Here is a 19,190-nt window from a genome sequence, read left to right on the forward strand (position 1 = left end):
AGTGGGTAAGGTAACTAGTAGGGTGAAAGTGCTAGACTTTAGGAAAGCTGATTTCAATGAACTCAGGGGATTAGTCAAGGACACACTGCAGAGTAGGAGATTTGAAGAAATGGAAGCCCAAGAAGGGTGGCTGTGCCTTAAGGAATCAATCCTTCGGGCACAAAGCAAGACGATCCCTGAGTGAGGCAAAAGAGGGAAAGGGGCCAGAAGGCTTCCCTGGCTGACCAGAGAAATTCAGGGCAGCCTAAGGGACAAAAGAGGAGCACATAAAAAGTGGAAACAGGGAGAGATCACCAAAGATGAATATACCTCCTCTGCTCGTGCTTGTAGGGAGGCAGTTAGACGGGCCAAAGCTACCATGGAGCTGAGGATGGCAACCCAAGTAAAAGACAACAAGAAATTGTTTTTTACATATATAGAGAGTAAAAGGAAGGCCCAGGGAGGAATAGGACCCCTGCTAAATGGGCAGAAACAATTGGTGACAGACAGGGGGGACAAGGCTGAACTCCTCAATGAGTTCTTTGCCTCAGTGTTCCTAAGTGAGGGGCACGACAAGTCTCTCACTGGGGTTGTAGAGAGGCAGCAGCAAGGCGCCAGACTGCCATGCGTAGACCCTGAGATGGTGCAGAGGCACTTGGAAGAACTGGATGCCTTTAAGTCGGCAGGCCCGGATGAGCTCCATCCAAGGGTGCTGAAGGCACTGGCCGACGTCATTGCAGAGCCACTGGCGGGAATATTTGAAAGCTCGTGGCACACGGGCCAAGTCCCGGAGGACTGGAAAAGGGCCAACATAGTCCCCATTTTCAAAAAGGGGAGGAAGGAGGACCCTGGCAACTATAGACCTGTCAGTCTCACCTCCATCCTTGGCAAAGTCTTTGAAAAAATTATCAAGGCTCACATTTGTGAGAGCCCGGCAGGACAAATTATGCTGAGGGGAAATCAGCACGGGTTCGTGGCAGGCAGATCGTGCCTGACCAATCTAGTTTCTTTTTATGACCAGGTTACGAAACGCCTGGACACAGGAGGAGGGGTGGATGTCATATACTTAGACTTCAGGAAGGCCTTCGATATGGTATCCCACCCCATACTGGTGAACAAGTTAAGAGGCTGTGACTTGGATGACTACACAGTCCGGTGGGTGGCAAATTGGCTGGAGGGTCACACCCAGAGAGTCGTGGTGGATGGGTCGGTTTCGACCTAGAAGGGTGTGGGCAGTGGGGTCCCACAGGGTTCGGTCCTTGGACCGATACTCTTTAATGTCTTCATCAGTGACTTGGACGAGGGAGTGAAATGTACTCTGTCCAAGTTTGCAGATGACACAAAGCTATGGGGAGATGTAGGCACGCCGGAGGGCAGGGAACAGCTGCAAGCAGACCTGGACAAGTTGGACAAGTGGGCAGAAAACAACAGAATGCAGTTCAACAAGGAGAAATGCAAAGTGCTGCACCTAGGGAGGAAAAATGTCCGGCACACCTACAGCCTAGGGAATGACCTGCTGGGTGGCACGGAAGTGGAAAGGGATCTTGGAGTCCTAGTGGACTCCAAGATGAACATGAGCCGGCAGTGTGACGAAGCCATCAGAAAAGCCAATGGCACTTTATCGTGCATCAGCAGATTCATGACTAATAGGTCCAAGGAGGTGATACTTCCCCTCTATCGGGCGCTGGTCAGACCGCATTTGGAGTACTGCATGCAATTCTGGGCACCGCAATTCAAGAGGGATGCGGATAACCTGGAGAGGGTCCAGAGAAGGGCCACTCGTATGGTTAAGGGCCTGCAGACCAAGCCCTATGAGGAGAGACTAGAGAAACTGGATCTTTTCAGCCTCTGCAAGAGAAGGTTGAGAGGCGACCTTGTGGCTGCCTATAAGTTCATCACAGGGGCACAGAAGGGAATTGGTGAGTATTTATTCACCAAGGCGCCCCCGGGGGTTACAAGAAATAATGGCCACAAGCTAGCAGAGAGCAGATTTAGATTGGACATTAGGAAACACTTCTTCACAGTTCAAGTGGCCAGGGTCTGGAACGGGCTCCCAAGGGAGGTGGTGCTCTCCCCTACCCTGGGGGTCTTCAAGAGGAGGTTAGATGAGTATCTAGCTGGGGTCATCTAGACCCAGCACTCTTTCCTGCTTATGCAGGGGGTCTGACTCGATGATCTATTGAGGTCCCTTCCGACCCTAACATCTATGAATCTATGACTCTGCCCCTCTACTCCCTAGCCAGAGCTCCGGCAGAGACTGCAGGCACAGCAGTTTGTGCCTTGTATCTCCCTGCTCCCCTACCACTCCCATCTCCCACAGTACGGACCCCACCCACAGAGATCCTAGGCATGGGCATGCTAGCTAATGCTAAGAGGTATCTCTGTGTGTCTCCAATGTTACTGGGACAAGCATTGTCAGCCTAGGGCTTTTTGGAGCTAATTGGCAGGTCAGCTGGTAATGTCCCTCCAAAAAAGCTGTTTAAGAAGAGCTTGAACTAATGAGAGTGGCTTGTTTTGTTGATCGGCTGATAAACACTGTTTTATCAGCCCCCTGCTGGCTCCCTCACCTGTCAGGTTTACAGACAGTATGAGGAAGCAGGGAGAGGGAGATTGAAAAGCTCAGTATCATCAATAGATGCATGCACTGCACATGTCCCTTTTGCCTCAGAGTGGTAGGCCGGGGTCTGGGAACACTCCCACCCCTTAAGCCAGGGGTAGGCAAAATGCAACCCACGGGCCGGAGACCGGCCTAGCAGGCTGCATATCTGGCCCTCAGGTCCCATAAAAAACTTAGAAAATTAATATTTATCTGCTCCTGGCTCCCTGTCATGCGGCCCTCAATGGCTTGCCAAAACTCAGTAAGTGGGTCTCCGCCCGAAAGAATTGCCTGCCCCTGCCTTAAGCAGTGAGCGGAGGAAAGCCTGGGATGGTGCAGGCAGGACGTGGGCTTACATCCCTCCCTAATTGGAGCGCCCTGTCTGGGCCTGGCCATGCCCCCCCTCAGCTCAGCACTAAGTAAGGAAAGGGACGGCTGCTCTATACCCCCCTCCAGCTTCTAGCCTGAGCCACTACTGGCATATGCCTGCATTTCTTCAGTCCAGGGGGAAATTCTGTGCAGCTGCAAACTGGTTCAACCTAGGCAGGTTAAACTAACCTGCAAAGATTGAGTCAATTCAGAGTCAGGCTTTTTGAATGTATGCCCCTAGCTCTGGTGAGCTGTCAAGGGCTGCATGGGTAGCCCTGCCCCCCTGATCACCATATCAGGACTGGAAGTCCCTCACCCTGACCTTTGCCACTGGAAGTCCCTCCCCTTAGCCCCTAGAAATACTCCTTTTGTGAGAGAAGGGTTGCTATCTTGGAACCAGAAAAAAAACCAAATCATACACTGAAAGTCAAACATCAACTATAACATTTTAATTTTATTACAAAAAATATTTGTCATGATTTGCGTTTGCATTGTTTATATAGAGGGGATTGCATAATAACTCAAAAAGGAAAGTCTTGCTTTTCTATGGAGTGTGGTTGGGGTGTATGTATAGTAGGGTGGTGGGGAGCATGTGTATGGTGGGGGTGTATATGTGGAGGGGTTGTGGGGGCAGGGTGTGGATGTGAGAGTGGGGGGAGCCCTCACACACTCTCCCACATGGCACGCAGTCCCCACTGCTGGCAGCAGCAGCAGGCGGGGGCGCTCGGGGGACTTGTGCGTGGCATGGGTGCATGGCTCCAGCCAGTGCCGCATTTTGGGGTGAGGAACGCAGCCTGCCCAGCCCTGTCTGCCTCTATCACAGGGGCTCTTCACAATGTGCTTTCAGCTCCCGCACAAGCATGGCACTGGAGCGGAGCTCCATGCTTTGGAGCCAGATGCCTTCACTGCTCTCTGCCGCACAGGTCTCGTGACTCCCTGCGAAAGCAGGGACCGGGGCTTCACTTTACTTCCAGTGGAGTCCGGGACCTGTACAGCAGGGGGCATGGAAGGCAGATGGCTCCAGTGTGGGGATAGAGGTGGGCCGGGTAGGCTGTACTTCTCACCCCTGTGTGCAGTGCTGGCTGGAGCTGTGTGCCACTGGGTCTCTGTGCCTGCATGGGGCACGAGCACCCCGAGCGCTGTTGCTGCTGCTGGTGGCAGTGGAGGCTGCATGCCATGTGGAAGACGCAGGTCGCCCTCCCTCATGCCCACACTTGCCCAACTGAGCTCTATGTTCCCACTGCACCCCTGGGTGTGGTGCCACCAGCTCTAGCCCCTGTGCTCCCTGCCCCCACCCAGCTGCAGCTCCGCCCCGCCCCTACCCACACCACTTCCCTACCTGCTGCCCAGAACAAGCAGGATGCCAGGGAAGCCAAGCAAATCCCCTGGGGCAGCTGCAGCAGGGACAACAGGAGCCCTGCCTAGAAGCTGCTGCTGGCTGGGCTGGGCCCTTCTGCCTGTGAGGGTGGCAGCAAGGTGCAATAGGGTATGTTGGGAGGTGAGTGTATATATGGGGACCTCACTCCCACCCTTGTGGGTGGGAAAGCTGAGCAGGGCACAATTTCTTGGTGGGTACCCTCAGGCCAGATGAAAGATCCTGGCAGTCTAGATCCAGTCCCCTGGGCCATATTTTCCCTACCCTGACTTAGACCCTGGCTGCTGCTGTGTTCCTACATCCTACCCCTATACCTGGGTGGCATGGGTGCTGCAGCAAACAGTTAAGGGTGAGGGGAGCTCACCCCCTGCCCAGTTACACTATTGACTGTGGTCTGTCCCCCTTCATGAAGCACTCAAATGTAATTACTCACCCCTAGGAGTCATCCTTTCAAAACAGGACCTTTTTTTTTTTTTTTTTGTGAATAAAGAAGCCAACTGCTCTCCACATCCAGCACTTAAGTCCCAGATGAATGTCTGTCTCTGCCTACCTTCCCAGCTTTCCACTGATGTGTTGGGGTTTTTTTTATTTGTTTGTATTGTTTTGTGTGCATTTGTTTAAAATCATATTGTACAGCTGTATTCGTAATGCAAACATTGCCACACTAATAACCTGAAAATGAAATGGACCATGAACAAAACTGAAAATGACTCCACTGGGCTAGATTATACTTTTAACAATTAGCCTAAGTAAGGAGCAGTAAGTAGGTATGTGGTGGCAGGAAGAGCTTACTGGCCCTAAGGGTAATCCTTTACTAGTCCTGATTATTAGCAGATTCTGTTCTTCAAATGATCTTTGTGGTATAGGAGTCTAATGTGTAGAGATCAGATTGCAAACTCTGTCTACTCTACATTTATACTTAACTTCAGTAAGTCAGAGCAATGGGGGCCAACCTTTTTGTTTGTTTGTAGTCCCACTCCCATCCCCTTCCTCTGCTTGTTTGACTGCTCCACTTTCTGCCCCCTGGCCTACCTGCAGCTATTGCCTGTCTCCTCTCTAGTCTGCTGCATGCCACACACAAAGGCTGCCCATGCCACTTGTGGCATATATGCCACAGGTTGACCACCTCTGAGCTAGAGTATGGTAAAAAAAAATAAAAGATGAAAGAATGTTTGCTCCAGTATATGGTTTTTGAACTGCCATTGTCCCCTTAGCTATAAAATAAGCTTGGATAGTTGAATGTCTTAATTAATATCTACTATTCCTATATTGGTACCTATTGGGGGTTGTCTTACAGTACTGACTGGACTCCATTTACTGTTATTAGCTTGTAACTTTCACTTTATATAAATCTGGGAAAGTGGATCTAAATGTTTTGCAAGATGCATGTTGAGTGGAGCAAAAGTGCATACAGCTATACAGATGCTGGAAGGTGTATCCCTTGCTTTTTACAATTGGACTTCATAAATTTTAAACTGTGAAAAGCCTGTTCCCTTGCCAATAAAGGGAGAGAGATAAGTGCAAACTTGCTACTAAAAATATTCAGATTCTGGAGGGAAAGTTGGACCATAATCTGCCACAGCATGTCATATGGTCTAAGTTTATCTATATAACTGTAATGCCTTGGTTTAAGTAGATCACTCAGAGAAGAAAGGAACCTCTAATATAGGTGGGGTAAATGTCTAGTAGAGAGGTAGGAAACATATCTGAAATCTGAATTTATACTTTGACCCTTTATTTTTTCCCCCTCCTCACCCCGTCCTCCCCTCAGCCTAAACAGCGCACATCAATAGTATCTTCTCTGGAATTTCACCGACTGAATCACAGCCACGATTATTTTGAAATCAGCTCGTCCATTGGTCATGCAAGCTTTACTTCCAGTCCTCCGGTCAGTCCAGCTAACTATTCAACTGGATCAGTTGAAGACAGTGTTGAAGATGGTGAACTTTCAGGTACAAAATTCCCCCTTTAATTTGCTTGCCAAAACAGTCTTTTTGAAATCCTAGATCTTTAGGCTTTAGCTGAAACCAAACTAGTTTTGTTATGAACTGAAGAAAAGAAATGCAATCAGGTATTGAATCAATTGAACAAGACTTCGTTTTTTTTCATTGGAAAGGCTTTCAGAAGAAAACAATAAAAGTATACAAGGTATTAAAAATAACAATACGAATACTGATGCCTTCACTATAAAGTATTTTGGTTCAGCAAAAAAAGCTTGATTGTGAAATATAGAACTGTGCCTGGTATTTGTCATGCAACTCCACTGTCGGTGATCTCACAAAACAGATTAATTTAATTAAAATACATTAGCTTTTCCTGAACAATCTTGTTTTAAACAAGAGCCTGAAACATTAGTGTTTTATGACTGGAAAATATATTGGTTCAGGAACACCTGCATTGTGCAACTACCATATTTCAAAATGTAGTTTAGGTTAAGTGAAAATAAATTAAATTAGAAATGATGAATTTTGCCTCTTTAAGGATGGGGAAGAAAACATTTCTAATTAGACTGAATGTTAGACTTGGAATGAAATATTTTTATTGTTAGTAATGCTGTATATGCCACATCTCTAAGTATGGGTTGAGAACTGGTTTATATAAAACTGCACTTATTTAAAAGGGATTATGGCTTTGAATGTAAGTTTTGCTGTCATTGTCCCTTCTTTCTTTTAATAAAAAAAAAAAAGCCAAATATAGAACACTTCTCAACTGTCATTAGCTAAGACACTCCGTACATTTCCATAAGTAGTGACAGAATCTGTATCATCATAAAAAATGTCCTTCTGCCTCTATCAGATAAGGGATCGCATTACATAAAATGCATTAATCTCCCTTGTCACGTAATGCAGTACTCTATATCTGGCCCCACAAATCTCTATAATTTATACTTCAACATTAAATATTTGCTTATATAGTAAGGTTGTGTTTTTGAAGCTTTGCATTATATAATGATGACTTATTGAGCAAAGCAATGTTGCGAATGAAGTGGGAGAAGGCAGCAGCTGGGAAAGAGTCTTTTGCTTCATCCTAATTATTTCAGATAAATTTAATGGTAGCTGACAATGAGTTTTAACAATTTGAAAGATACGTAACAGGCCACTATTAGCAAACAGTTCCCCAAAAAAGTTGGATACCTCTTTTCATTTTTTTTTCCCATGGGACTTTGAATCAAGTAACTTCTTTGTAAGCTAAGAAAGGGCTTGAGGGGAGAGAGAACTCTATGAAAGCCTATATTTACTTGTAAATTTTGCTTTAAATAATACTAAATTATTCACCCAAAGAGGTTGACATCTCATTAGGTAACCAAACCTCAGTTTACAGAAGTGCTGCTTTAGTCTAGAGTGTATTTGCATCTATTTAAATATATTTAACCAAGCAATCTGACACACGAATTTTTTTTTTAAAACAAGGCATAAATAGTATATATTTTTTTCTCTTAATGAACTTTGTGCACAAGTTCTAATATCAGAAGCACTAAAGTTATCCTGGAAAATATTTCTCTTTGTAATAATAAGAAAGAGGGCAAGACTCAAATATGAACCTAGTGGGGAAAGTCTTTCTGCTAAATATTCTATGCAACCTAGTAATGTGAAGGTGGTTATTATAATATGTTACTATAGTTAAATAAATACATTCTTATAGTAAGCTTATAACCTTCTAAGAATAGCTTTGAGATATAAACTAAAATTCTTTGTTTTTGTTTAACACTTCTTTCATTATGTATTTCTATTACAACTGGCCAACCTTAAAAAAAATAAAATAAAAATCATTCTGATATTAATTGTGAAGCATACCTAGTATACAACTAATCCTTTATAAAAACATGAGCACTGTTAAGGGGGAAAATAACTAGGCAAATATTTCTGTGACTTTTTAAAAGCCTCCTTTTCCTAAACAATATCATAACTATAATAGATGGAAGCAGCAGCATGATTAGGGGAGGGGGGCACCTTTTCTGGGCACCAAGATAAGAGGGGCACTGGAATCGCACCCCCACCCCTGCAGAGTCTGCACTCTGGAAGCATTCTTATTCTGGGAACTCCAAGACAGTCCCTGGCTACTTCTACTTCCAACAGCTGGGCATGGACTGCAGAGTTCCCCATGTGGGTAACTGCTGCACCCCCCTCTTAGATCCTGTTCCTCATCCCTGCTCTTGGAACCCATGGCCCGCTCCTGCTATCCCACAGGGTTTTCCCCAGGAGGCAACTCTGTTTGTTATGCCACTGGCTAGAGGACCGTCATGTTACATGGTACAATTAATGCCACTTGGCTTCTTCTGCACACACAGGCTAGGTACTTTCAAAAAGCCCAAGGCAGATTCAAACTAACACAGACTTCTCTAAGTGGACTTAGATTAGTTTGGGAGTGAACAGAACACAAGTTTGGCCTTTCATGGTGGAGGGGAGCACAAAGGCTGCCTTGCTCTGGAGGAGGTCAGCACATTGGGAGTGCTTCTGCATGCCTCCCAGGGTGCCAGAGGCTGCTGGGGAGAGCCACATGCAGCTGAGTGGTTTGTCCACTCTGACTGGCTGTCAGGCTCATGCCCCCAATCCTCTTGCAGGACAGCCCCAGAGTGGGTTACCATGGCATGTCAGACCACTCAGCTGGCAGGGGGTGGGGGATGTGCCATGGTGACCCACTCTGGGGCTCTCCTGGAAGGGGATTGAGGGTGTGAACCCAGCAGCCAATCAAGTGGTCCAGCCACCCTGCAGAAGGTGGGATCAGGCCCCCTGCAATTCCTGCTATCAACAGGCTCCTGGCATGATTGCAGGGATTGTGCCGGGTGCCTGCTGCTGCTGTCTGCAGTTCACTGGAGCTCTGTGGGACCTGATCCATCTGTGGAGTGCCCTCCCCCAGGGACATTGTATAAAGATACCCTCTTCTTCTCCCCCCACCCACTCCCCTGAGGCTGACAGCTCGCTGCAGGCAGGAACCAGAACTGGGGACAGAAACTTTTCTGGCTAGCTCTGCATCAGCCCAGGGGTGGGGCTAGCTGCATGTTCACCCGGAGCAGTGGAGCCCGACAGAGTTCCAGTGGGCCTCCCCATAAGGCGGGGCTAACAGGGACCACAAAGGAGCCTGGGATGCTGGCAGACAGTGTCCAAACATGAATTGATAGGGCATCTGATACAGAAGTTCATTAGACTAGTCTAGCCTAAACTAAGTCAGTCTGATACATCATGAATCTGGTCTATTTTAGATCAGATTCTGCCATTTTTAAACCACTCTGTGCCTTGAACTTCTGTTCCATTACCAGTACAGACCAGTTTCCAATCACTTATACCAGTTTATGCGGAATGTTTGTTCCTAGCCTATTTTTCTACATGCCCATATCGAAACTATTGTGTAGGGTATTGTGGATGTTTATTTTTGCATATAAGCTAGTTTTAAGAAATGCTTACAACTCATAGCAATAATAAGAAAATCAAATCTTGTTATTCTTCACTGAAAACAAAATAAATAAAAGCCTGCTTGTATTATAATCCTTGGTCTCGGGGAATTCATTTGGCTATTTGATAGCCAGCTGAAATGCCAACAATGCCTCTTCTAAATACAAAATAAATGAGGTTAGAAAAGTCTGTATGGATGCATATAGGGGGGTACAGTTGTAGCTATTTTGTTGCTCACTTGTGGTGTGTTTTGGTGTCTCTCTTTTTTTTTTTTATCCTTTTTAATTGAATTGATTATTTGTTTTTAGCGTGACACAAACTTGAACTGTCAGACAAATACAAATGTTATTGTTAGGCTGCTATATTTTCTCAGTGACACCTTTCTGTTGCTTGAAGATTTTTAAAAAGCCAGGCCAAAACCAGCCTTTCATTATACTGAATGAAGCAGGCATTAATCAGACTTAAAGAAGTGGCAGTGGAATAGCCTTAACTGTCCCCACTGGCAGAATCTGCCTGGCAAATTAGGCAATGCTGAACCCCACAATGCTTTGGTTAGTTTGTTATGGTACTTGAACTACCTAGTTTAGTGTGCATAACCAATGCTAGCTTTAAACTTCAGTAACTGATATGACTTGTGGTGTCAGCATGTCTAATAACAAGGCCAGAAGCACTACATGTTGCTCCTGAGAGGTATTAGTAGGATGGGTAGCACGTACTAGTTTGGAAAACTAGAAATATTCAGGTGCTGCAAGTCGACCCTGAAGCTCATGAGTATCTTCAAAATTTTGACCTTTTTTTCTAAGATAAATACTTCTGACTTTTCCATATCTAACACCTGGCTTCCAGTTTTTTCAAGATCTGTTCCACAGCTGTGTCAAGTAGAAACTAACTTTTCATTAAATGATACCTGGGATTGTCAATGCTTTCTTGTAATTGATATTTAAAGATTCAAGGGAAAAATTCCACCTAGCATGATACCCTTGTCAGCAACATTGAAATATTCTGACTCGGCTTATTCTTTAGACACTCTGACCTACGGAAGCTCTGAGAAGAAACCCAGTAATGGGCACCAAAACAAACATATCCAGCTCTTCTGTAAGGGTGAGTTCTTCATCCCGATTTTATACCTCCCTGCATCAAGATGATCAATAATAAAACCTATCTAGCACTCCAAATGCATAGAACACCTTGCATATAAATTACTTCTTTTGCCACTCAAGGTAACTTTCTCTACGAATTCAGTCTGTCAAAACTGTCAATCATTCAGAATAACTAGCCAAAAAAGTAAGGAGGTAAATTGCATTAGGATTGTTGGTTGTAGCCATGTTGGTCCATGAACATAGGGAGACAAGGTTCTTTGGGTAAATATGGTATCTTTTATTAGACCCGCTAAATAGTTGGAAAAATTGTTCTTTTTTGGGCACGAACACCCTTCAGGCATGTAGACAGTCTGCTAGTGAATTGTGTGCTTTCCTGGGTAGAACAGAAGCCAAAACGCAAATTGTAGGTCTGTGAAAATGCAAATATGTGGCAGTGAGGATCAGAGGGGTGGAAGACAATAGATGTGAGACAGGTTGGGGGGTAGGGGGAAATGTTGAACTAGTGATAGAAGAATATAGCTGGTAAAATGCAGACAGGTTACCTGGGGTTATCAGATGGCAGGCAGGTTGTAATGTGCCATGAATCCAATATCTATATTTAGTCCATAACTTTTTTTGTATCCAGTTATGAAGTGAAGTTCGTAGGATCATCTATGAAAGGCGTTTTGTAAACTCCCTTTGAGGATTAGAACTGAGCAACTGGAGAGAGAGTGCTTGTCAAAAGTATGATCACTCTTACAAATAATTTAAAACTAATTTTAAATATTTTAATTTTAAAATGTAATATTAATATCTGCATCTCAAACTTTTTTGCAAAATATTTAGAAAGAAGAAACATCTTTTCATTTTTCAGTGCGGTGACCATGGCTTCTAAAGTGGTAAACATTCTAGCACATGGAGAGAATCTAGGGGCTTGAGCACACACAATGCTTTGAACAGTTTAAGTGTGGCTTAAGCCTAAAGCAGACTTAATTACAATGCTGTTTAAAATAGTTTAGATCCACCTGGAATGTTTTAGAAGTATAGCTGGAAAAACTGAATGCTGTTTTGAGCCAGTTTCATGGTGAACCAGTTCAGTGTTACATGTGGACACCAAGTGTGTGTGGCATGGGGCCAGTCAGTCCTCCAGGAATTCCATGCTGCATTGCTCCTTCCTCTTCCTTCATGCTGCTGCCACTGGCTACTCTGGTATACAGCCACAATTCTCCTTCTCCCCCTTTCTTTTCCTTTTTTGGCAGTCTGTGAATCATTTCGCTTTGCACTGTATATTCAGTAAAAGCCATCTTTCTAACAGTCAGCTCTGTCCTCACTCACTTCTTGACGACTTCTGCCTGTTGTCATGTCCTCCTTTTTGCCGCCTCTATCCCCTGGGAACCAAAAAACATGGGATCTAAGCATTCCCTCTCTCTCTCTCTCTCTCTTTCTCTGCTCCCCCAAGTCAAGCAAGCACTCTGCTGGCTGGTCACTTGCTGGCTATTGAAGTTTTCTGAACTCATGTTGAGGAAACATGGGAACGCAGAACAGTGAAAGTGCCCCTAGTCACAGGTCACCTACCCTCTGGGACCCATAAAAGATGGGTGCAAAACTTTCCCCCTCTTGCTTTCCCATCCACCCCGCTTCATTTGCAGCAAGAGACATACTGAATAGGCCTGTGTGGATAGGGAAGTTTTCAATTTGGATTCAGACTTGGACGACTTTTGGAGGACAGCAATTTGATTTGGATCACTGTCCTGAATTGGTTTGGCCGAATCGGCTTTGGAAAATCTGGCACTGATTTGTAGAGATTCGGATCAGCCGGGGAGAGGCAGGCACAGCTGGGCAACTGCAGGTTCTCCCACGATGACTCCAGCTGTGCCTGCCTCTCCCCAGGTGGGGGGAGCCATGAGAGAAGCCCCCATGGCTTCCCTACCTGGCCCCATCTCCCACCCGACAGCAGCCTCCTGGCACTTAAAAAGCCCCTCGGGCTCACTGGCTGCAAAAGCAGTGATCGGGGCCTCTGAGCACTCATGGCATGCCCCCCTCCCTTCTCCCCCCTCACAGCACAGGGCTGTGGAGGGCAGCCCTATTGTGCGGGTGCAGCACAGCTCAGCAGGGCACCACGTGCTGCCTGGGAGCTGGGGCCACTGGGGCTTAGTGGTGCCAGGCTCCAGCTGACATGTGGAGCTGCACCAACTCCCAGACAGTGTGCAGCGCCCTGCCAAGCCATGCTGCACCCGTGCCATGGGGCAGCTGCTGTGCAGGTGCCAAGTGGGGGGACAATCCCTGCTGCCTCACACTGAATGGGGGGGGGAGAGGGGCGCTCTGCCACAAGCCCCCAATTGCTGCAGCCAGAGCCTGTGAATGCGGGGCTTCTTTCTTTAATTACAAAAAAAAAAGTGCCAGAGGCTGGGGCAAGGCAGAGCAGCCATTGAGGGCTTCTCCTGTGGCTCCTCTGGCTGTGCCTGCCTCTGCCCTAATGAGGGGAGCCATGGGGTCTATGCCCTGTTGCTGCTTGCCCAGCCAACAAGGGAGGAGGTTGTGGTGCAGGCACAGCTCGCTTCGGATGACAGCAGGGCATAGCCCCCACTCCCAGTACTGCTGCGCCTGCATTGGCACTGGGAGCACAGGGTCTTCCTTGCTGCCGCTTGCCAGCCAGCATGGGAGGTGTGGGATACAGGTGCAGCAGCACTGGGAGCAGGGGCTCTGCCTTGCTGCCATTTGCCCCCTTCTGCCTAGAGCAAACTGCACCCACATTCCCCTCCCCCTCCCCCCCAGCTGGGCAAGCAACAGCATAGCATAGCCCCGACTCCCAGGGCTGCTGTACCTGCATCCTGTTCCTCTCCCACCTTGGCTGGGCAGCTTGTCCCAGCTCCCTCCCTCAACAGACTTACCAGCTGGAGGCAGCTGTCTGTTTAGTCTATGGCCAAATCTCCAAATCATTTCGGAGCTTTTACTTGCTTCCCTGCCACACCTTGATGGAAATATATTTAGAAATGAGAGGCTGACCCAGGGATCACTGAGTGAGATCTCATTCACTCACAAGCTACAATCTAATTGCTCACTGCCTTGAGGAGGCCACAGAATTAGCCCTTATCTCCCCTTCCAGTCACTGCCAAGCCTCACAGATGTTACCAATCAGTTCACACCCAACCTCCAGGCTTTGCCCTATGCCTGGGCTCAGTCACTTCACTAGGCTCTTGGACCTTGGTCAGCTCTCACTCTCTCCCCTTCCTTCAGCACTGGGCTCTCTAACCGCTTATCTGCCCTTCCTTGGGTGCTAGGCTCTCTAGCCCCATCCCTAGTCCCTTCCTTTGCTCTGCTCCTGGGCTCTGGCATTTTCCTCAGACCCATTATACACTCTACCCCTTTTTCCTGGGCTCGGGCTCTGGCCCTGCTGGGATCTCCAACCATCCCCACTGGTGTTTCCCATGCAAATCCACAATATTCTACTTGCCTGTCCTGCTCCCAGGCTCAAGTGTATCCTTGGGGTGAGTCAAAAGCTCCTCTGCAGCTCTCCTGCTCAGAAGCTCTTCTTCCCATGACCTCCAGGACCAGACTGCCTGACCCAGCGCAGGCCCTGCTTTTATATACTCTGAGACTGGTTCCCTTCTGGTCAGATGCCTTCTCTTGGGTGCCAACTGAGCCCTGTCTGCAGCCTTTTTTATCTTAAAGTAACAGAAGCATTAAGCTCCCTGTTGCACAGCCCTATGGAACTTAGTTTAAAACCCTTCTCAATAGGTTGGCCAGACAATGCCCAAAGATGCTTTTTCCAGTTCTGGTCTGAGGGATCTAATCTCTTGTAACAGTCTTCCCCAGAACATCCAGCCACTATCAAAGAATCCAAAGCCTTCATTTCAACATCACCATCTCAGCCCTGCGTTTACTTCCAGGATACGCTGGTCCCAGCATAAGCCCTTGGCTTCCAAGGGGAGGGTTGATGAGAACACCACTTGTGTATCAAGTTCCTTAACCCTCTTGCCAGGAGGCTTATTGTTGCCTCTGATCTGCTCAATGTTGTTTCTGACAGTATCGTTGGTGCCTGCAGGGAAGGGTAGTATTCTGAAGAATGGATGATCTTTGACAGTCTTTCTTTCTCTGTCCTGAATTCAGGCTCTAGACAGGTAACACACCTCCCAGCATCCCAAATTTGGACAACAAATTGATGCCTCTGTTCCCTGCAGAAAGGATCCCAAACCACCACCACTCTTCTGTTCCTCCTTGGTGCTAGAACCCCCATCCCTAGAGCCCTACACCTCCTGTTCTCGACACTACAGAGCTCCTCTCCTCTGCCATTTCCTCAGCTGTTCTACCATAGAGTGCTTGAAAGCAATTACAGACTTCAATCCACTCCTCTTCAATTCTGGGGGCCCTCCTTTTTTGAATAGCCACATCCTGCCACTTGTTCTCATTTCCCCTTGACCTCTCCAGTACTCATAGTTTTCCTTTTCCTTGATGCAGTGCAGCATGGATACCTATATTTCCAACCTTTTACATTTATTTATTTATTTATTTATTTATTTTTTCCCCTCCAGAGTGGACACAAGCTTAAACCTGGTACAGATGAAGTGGTCTTGACCCTCAGGGAGGAACATAAACATAGCACATCCCACACAGGTCACAACTGCTAACCTAGCCTCCATTTTATGCTTCCCTTGCTCCCTGGGTGATGGGAAAGCCAGCAAGCCACACCCTGAAAACCCACATGCCAAACCCACAGCCAGGCCCTTGCCCATGCTCGCACATATAAAGTCTCCTTCCTCCTAGGGCAAACTCCCTATGCAAACTCTCTGTTCTCTGCCTAGTCTGCCTCCACCCCTCAGTTAGCTAAACTAGCCTCACATGGAGCACCTCCTGTCAACCAGTTACTCAAAACTGGAGAAGAACCACACACACTGCACCAGGCAAACACTTGGGCATGCCTGAAGAAGGGTGTTTGTGCCCCAAAACTTGCAAAGAACAATTTTTCCAAATATTTAATTGGTCTAATAAAAGACACATCACATCTACTCAAAGAACCTTGTCTGCCAAGACACCAGTCGGGCACACAAAATAACTAGCTGCCACAAAAGCCTTCTCAAGGCCGTCCCACTATTGAGCTACTTATCTTAGCAACTGCTCTTTGCTCTTTGCTTACTGCTCCAACTGTCTTGTACACCAATGCAGATTTAGGATGGTATCATTCTTTTTCTAAAGTGCCTTCCCTGGATCATCTGAACAAGTCTACAGCTCTTGATCCACAAAACAGATTTCACTTGGTCAGGACATAGCCACAGTTTGTAGCGGACAATGTCCCCTAGCAGTAAAGAGTGGTGTCATTTGGATTGTCACTAGCTCTAAAACCTTAGAAAGCATCCAGCTTCAATAGCAAAACATCTAAGAAAGTTTATAATTTTATGTTAATAGATTACTGCAAATGCTCTTTTACTAATGAGATAAAGACAGTGTTCACTGCTTTCTCCATCTGCTTTCTAAACTAGGGTCGAGAATAACCATCTGACTCCCACTCGGAAAATAGAGCTTGTGTAGGCTTTGCCACAGAAAAGGCTTATCTGCCTTGGGACATATTTAACAATATGTTGCAACTGGTCAATCAGCTTCAAGACAGGCCACAGATAACAGTAAGAACTTGCCTTTGGCTGTTGAGTCAGATGGCCTTTTGCACATTGACTCCATACACCAGACTTCATATGCACTGTCTGTCGAGATGATTAAAGAAATCTTATTATCCCATAGCCTACAATGTAGATATTAGGATGCAGAGTCCATAAGATGCCTTTATTTTCTCTAAGCGGTAGAAGAACAGTTATTCAGAAGCATTTCTTTCACTCCAGTGCACCCTAGCATCAATGGTAACAGATGCATCAATGCAGGCATGGAGAGGACAATATATAAAAAAAAAAAAATGAAGTCCAAGGCTCATGATCTCAGGAAGAGGTTTGATATTTGCAGCAATAATCAGAGTGACCTATCTTAGTTTAAGGCCTTTCTATATGGGCAGGGCACCCAAATAATAACAGACAATGCCACTGCAATGTTTTAGGTTAACAAAGAAGGTAGGGTGAGGTTCATTCCATTATGTAAACTCCTTTGTGAAGCTGGTCTCTCTCTCATAACATAGTAGTACCTATTAGAAATAATCCAGGTTTTTAGAATACATTTGGACATCGTCTCAGCAGACATTTTCCACAAAACTTTGAACAGACCATAAAGAATTATATTTTCAAGTTGATGCTTTATAAAAGTTGATGTTCTCAAATCTGTTTGCAACAGAGTACAAAAGAAATTTAAGGTGCTTATACATGAGCAGGGAGGCTGCTCTGACACTTTAATTCTAATGTGTCAGAGGAGACTCAATTAATTGAGTCTCCTGGAGCAGGGCAATTGCCACACTCCAGCAGCCTCCCACGTCTTCTATTGGCGTCCATGTGCTTCAAAATGGTGGCGGGGACACTATCTAAAGCTCATTCAACAAGGGGACCATTCTACCGCGCATTAGCACATCATGGCAAAAACCATGCTAATACACTGCAATTAGTCTATTGTGCATTAAGCATCACAAAAAACTGTTTGCCTTTGTTACTGTGCATTAGCTTAGGCTAACGTGTCTTTATGTAATACCTCAGGGCACCTATACACGAGCACAAAGGCTGCTCTGGCATGCTGGAATTGCAGCGCATAGGAACAGACTCAATTAATTGAGTCTGCTGGAGCATGGCAATTACCACGTTTCAGCAACTTCCTGTATCTCATGTACCAGTGTCCCCATGCTTTAAAATGGTGGAGGGGATGCTTGAGCTAAAGCTTAGGTGCCGCCCCCCCATTTTAAAGCATGGGGATACTGATGCATAAGACATGGCTGTGCTTTAATTGGAGCAGCACTTGGAGCTGCTTTAATTAAATTGCTGCCACGCCCCTCCCCCCCCAGCCAAGCACATGTAAAAACACCCTCATATTAGAGGTACTAAACTTAATGTACAATAGCAAAGGCACATTCATGAACATGTGGACATACCCAGTATGGCCTAGAAAATATGCCTTCCATCAAAATCATAACTCTGTTACAATATGATCATATTTGGCACATGTTTACTGCTTGAACGTATAGCTGTTCTTGTTTTAAGTTCAGTTCACATCCTAAGTACAACATGCAACATAGCCCTAAAGTTGCTACTTGAAACAGGCTGCATACCTATCCTTCTCATTGTTAAGGAGCTTCATGTAGATGCCCAGTTTGGTAGCAGCTTGCTATGGGTCCAAATAGAGACTTTGTTACTCTCCTTCCATGATAGACTGCCTGGGAGTCACTTGAAATGGAGCACAATAAATGAGCTCTCAAAAGAATGAAAAACTATGTGCATGTTGGTTCTGGAGCTCTTGAGATGCATTGACCATGTGAGTTCTATGACTCATCCTCCTGTCCTGACTAGTGTTAAATCCATTGTTACCTCCTTGATAATTACTAAAGAGCTGAGAGTTAGTAGGGTACTCCACTTCATTTTATATCCTTCCAGCTGGGGTGCAGGTGTAACTGTTGAACACTTGTTAGCTCATACAGCCTGATCTCAAGTGCATGGGACAAACTATCTGAAGTGGAAAATGTGTATATATAAAGCTATATCTTGGAGAGGGACAATATGTCTCATTCTTTGTTTCATGGCACTAAACACAGCCCTCTAAAGGTCAACCAGTGAGATGCGCTCCTGGGTTTGCTGTTCCTGTTGGCTTCTTTCTAAATCATTTTTACTACCTACTTGAACACAGACACAATCAAATCTGCAGGAAATAGGAACAGGAGTGTTTTTTTAATTTCTGGGACAGTGATAATTAGTACTATGAAGTCTTAACTTTTTTGATTCTTAGCAATACTTTCAGACCTTCCAATTTGGTAATAACCTTTCTCTGGCAATGCACAGTATTATTGTTTGTAGCGTCAATACTAAGCCTCATTGTTACAAATAAACAGTCAAAGCTCAACCTAGTAAAATACCATAAGATTGCAGAAGAAAATCTATTGGGCATTCTGTAAGGGAAGAAGAAAAGATTACTAAATAAGGAAATGTTTGCAAAGCTCCAGATGGAACTCCAAGATTCAATTCTACCCCAAGGCAGTATATTAACCCTTTGTAGGAGTATTTTAATTTTTTTCAGTCAGTTTACATGAAAAGGTAAATACTATAGATTTAAGATTCCTATAATTTGTGAGCTCCAAAATAATCTTTAATGTCTTGTAGTAAATAGCTGTTATTCCTCAGGTATAATTCCATAACAATTTCTTACCTAGTTTTTCTACTAGTGCCCATGGAGTGAGTGTTTAAGATTGTTCTTCTCATTCTCCAGGCTCATTTGTTCTATTTTTTTTTAAATCTGGTACTAAAACAAGATGAACTAAAGTAGGCACATTA

The 19,190-nt window shown here is 45.5% G+C and overlaps 1 protein-coding gene across 12 annotated transcripts in view; it reads left to right on the top strand.

Annotated features, from left to right (window-relative positions):
- The window catches only part of ANKS1B (ankyrin repeat and sterile alpha motif domain containing 1B), an 870,204-nt gene that overhangs the window by 379,649 nt on the left and 471,365 nt on the right, over nt 1–19,190 (top strand). For 11 of the 12 annotated variants that reach the window (XM_059726322.1, XM_059726321.1, XM_019480905.2 and 8 more), the window contains 2 exons: nt 6,091–6,271; nt 10,733–10,810. In XM_059726322.1, coding sequence (XP_059582305.1) covers nt 6,091–6,271; nt 10,733–10,810 — 259 coding nt within the window. The remainder of the gene's footprint in view (nt 1–6,090; nt 6,272–10,732; nt 10,811–19,190) is intronic. The other variant, XM_019480907.2, reaches the window with a different exon arrangement.

The sequence above is a fragment of the Alligator mississippiensis genome, chromosome 4 (genome assembly GCF_030867095.1).
Source record: "Alligator mississippiensis isolate rAllMis1 chromosome 4, rAllMis1, whole genome shotgun sequence".
Taxonomy (NCBI): domain Eukaryota; kingdom Metazoa; phylum Chordata; order Crocodylia; family Alligatoridae; genus Alligator; species Alligator mississippiensis.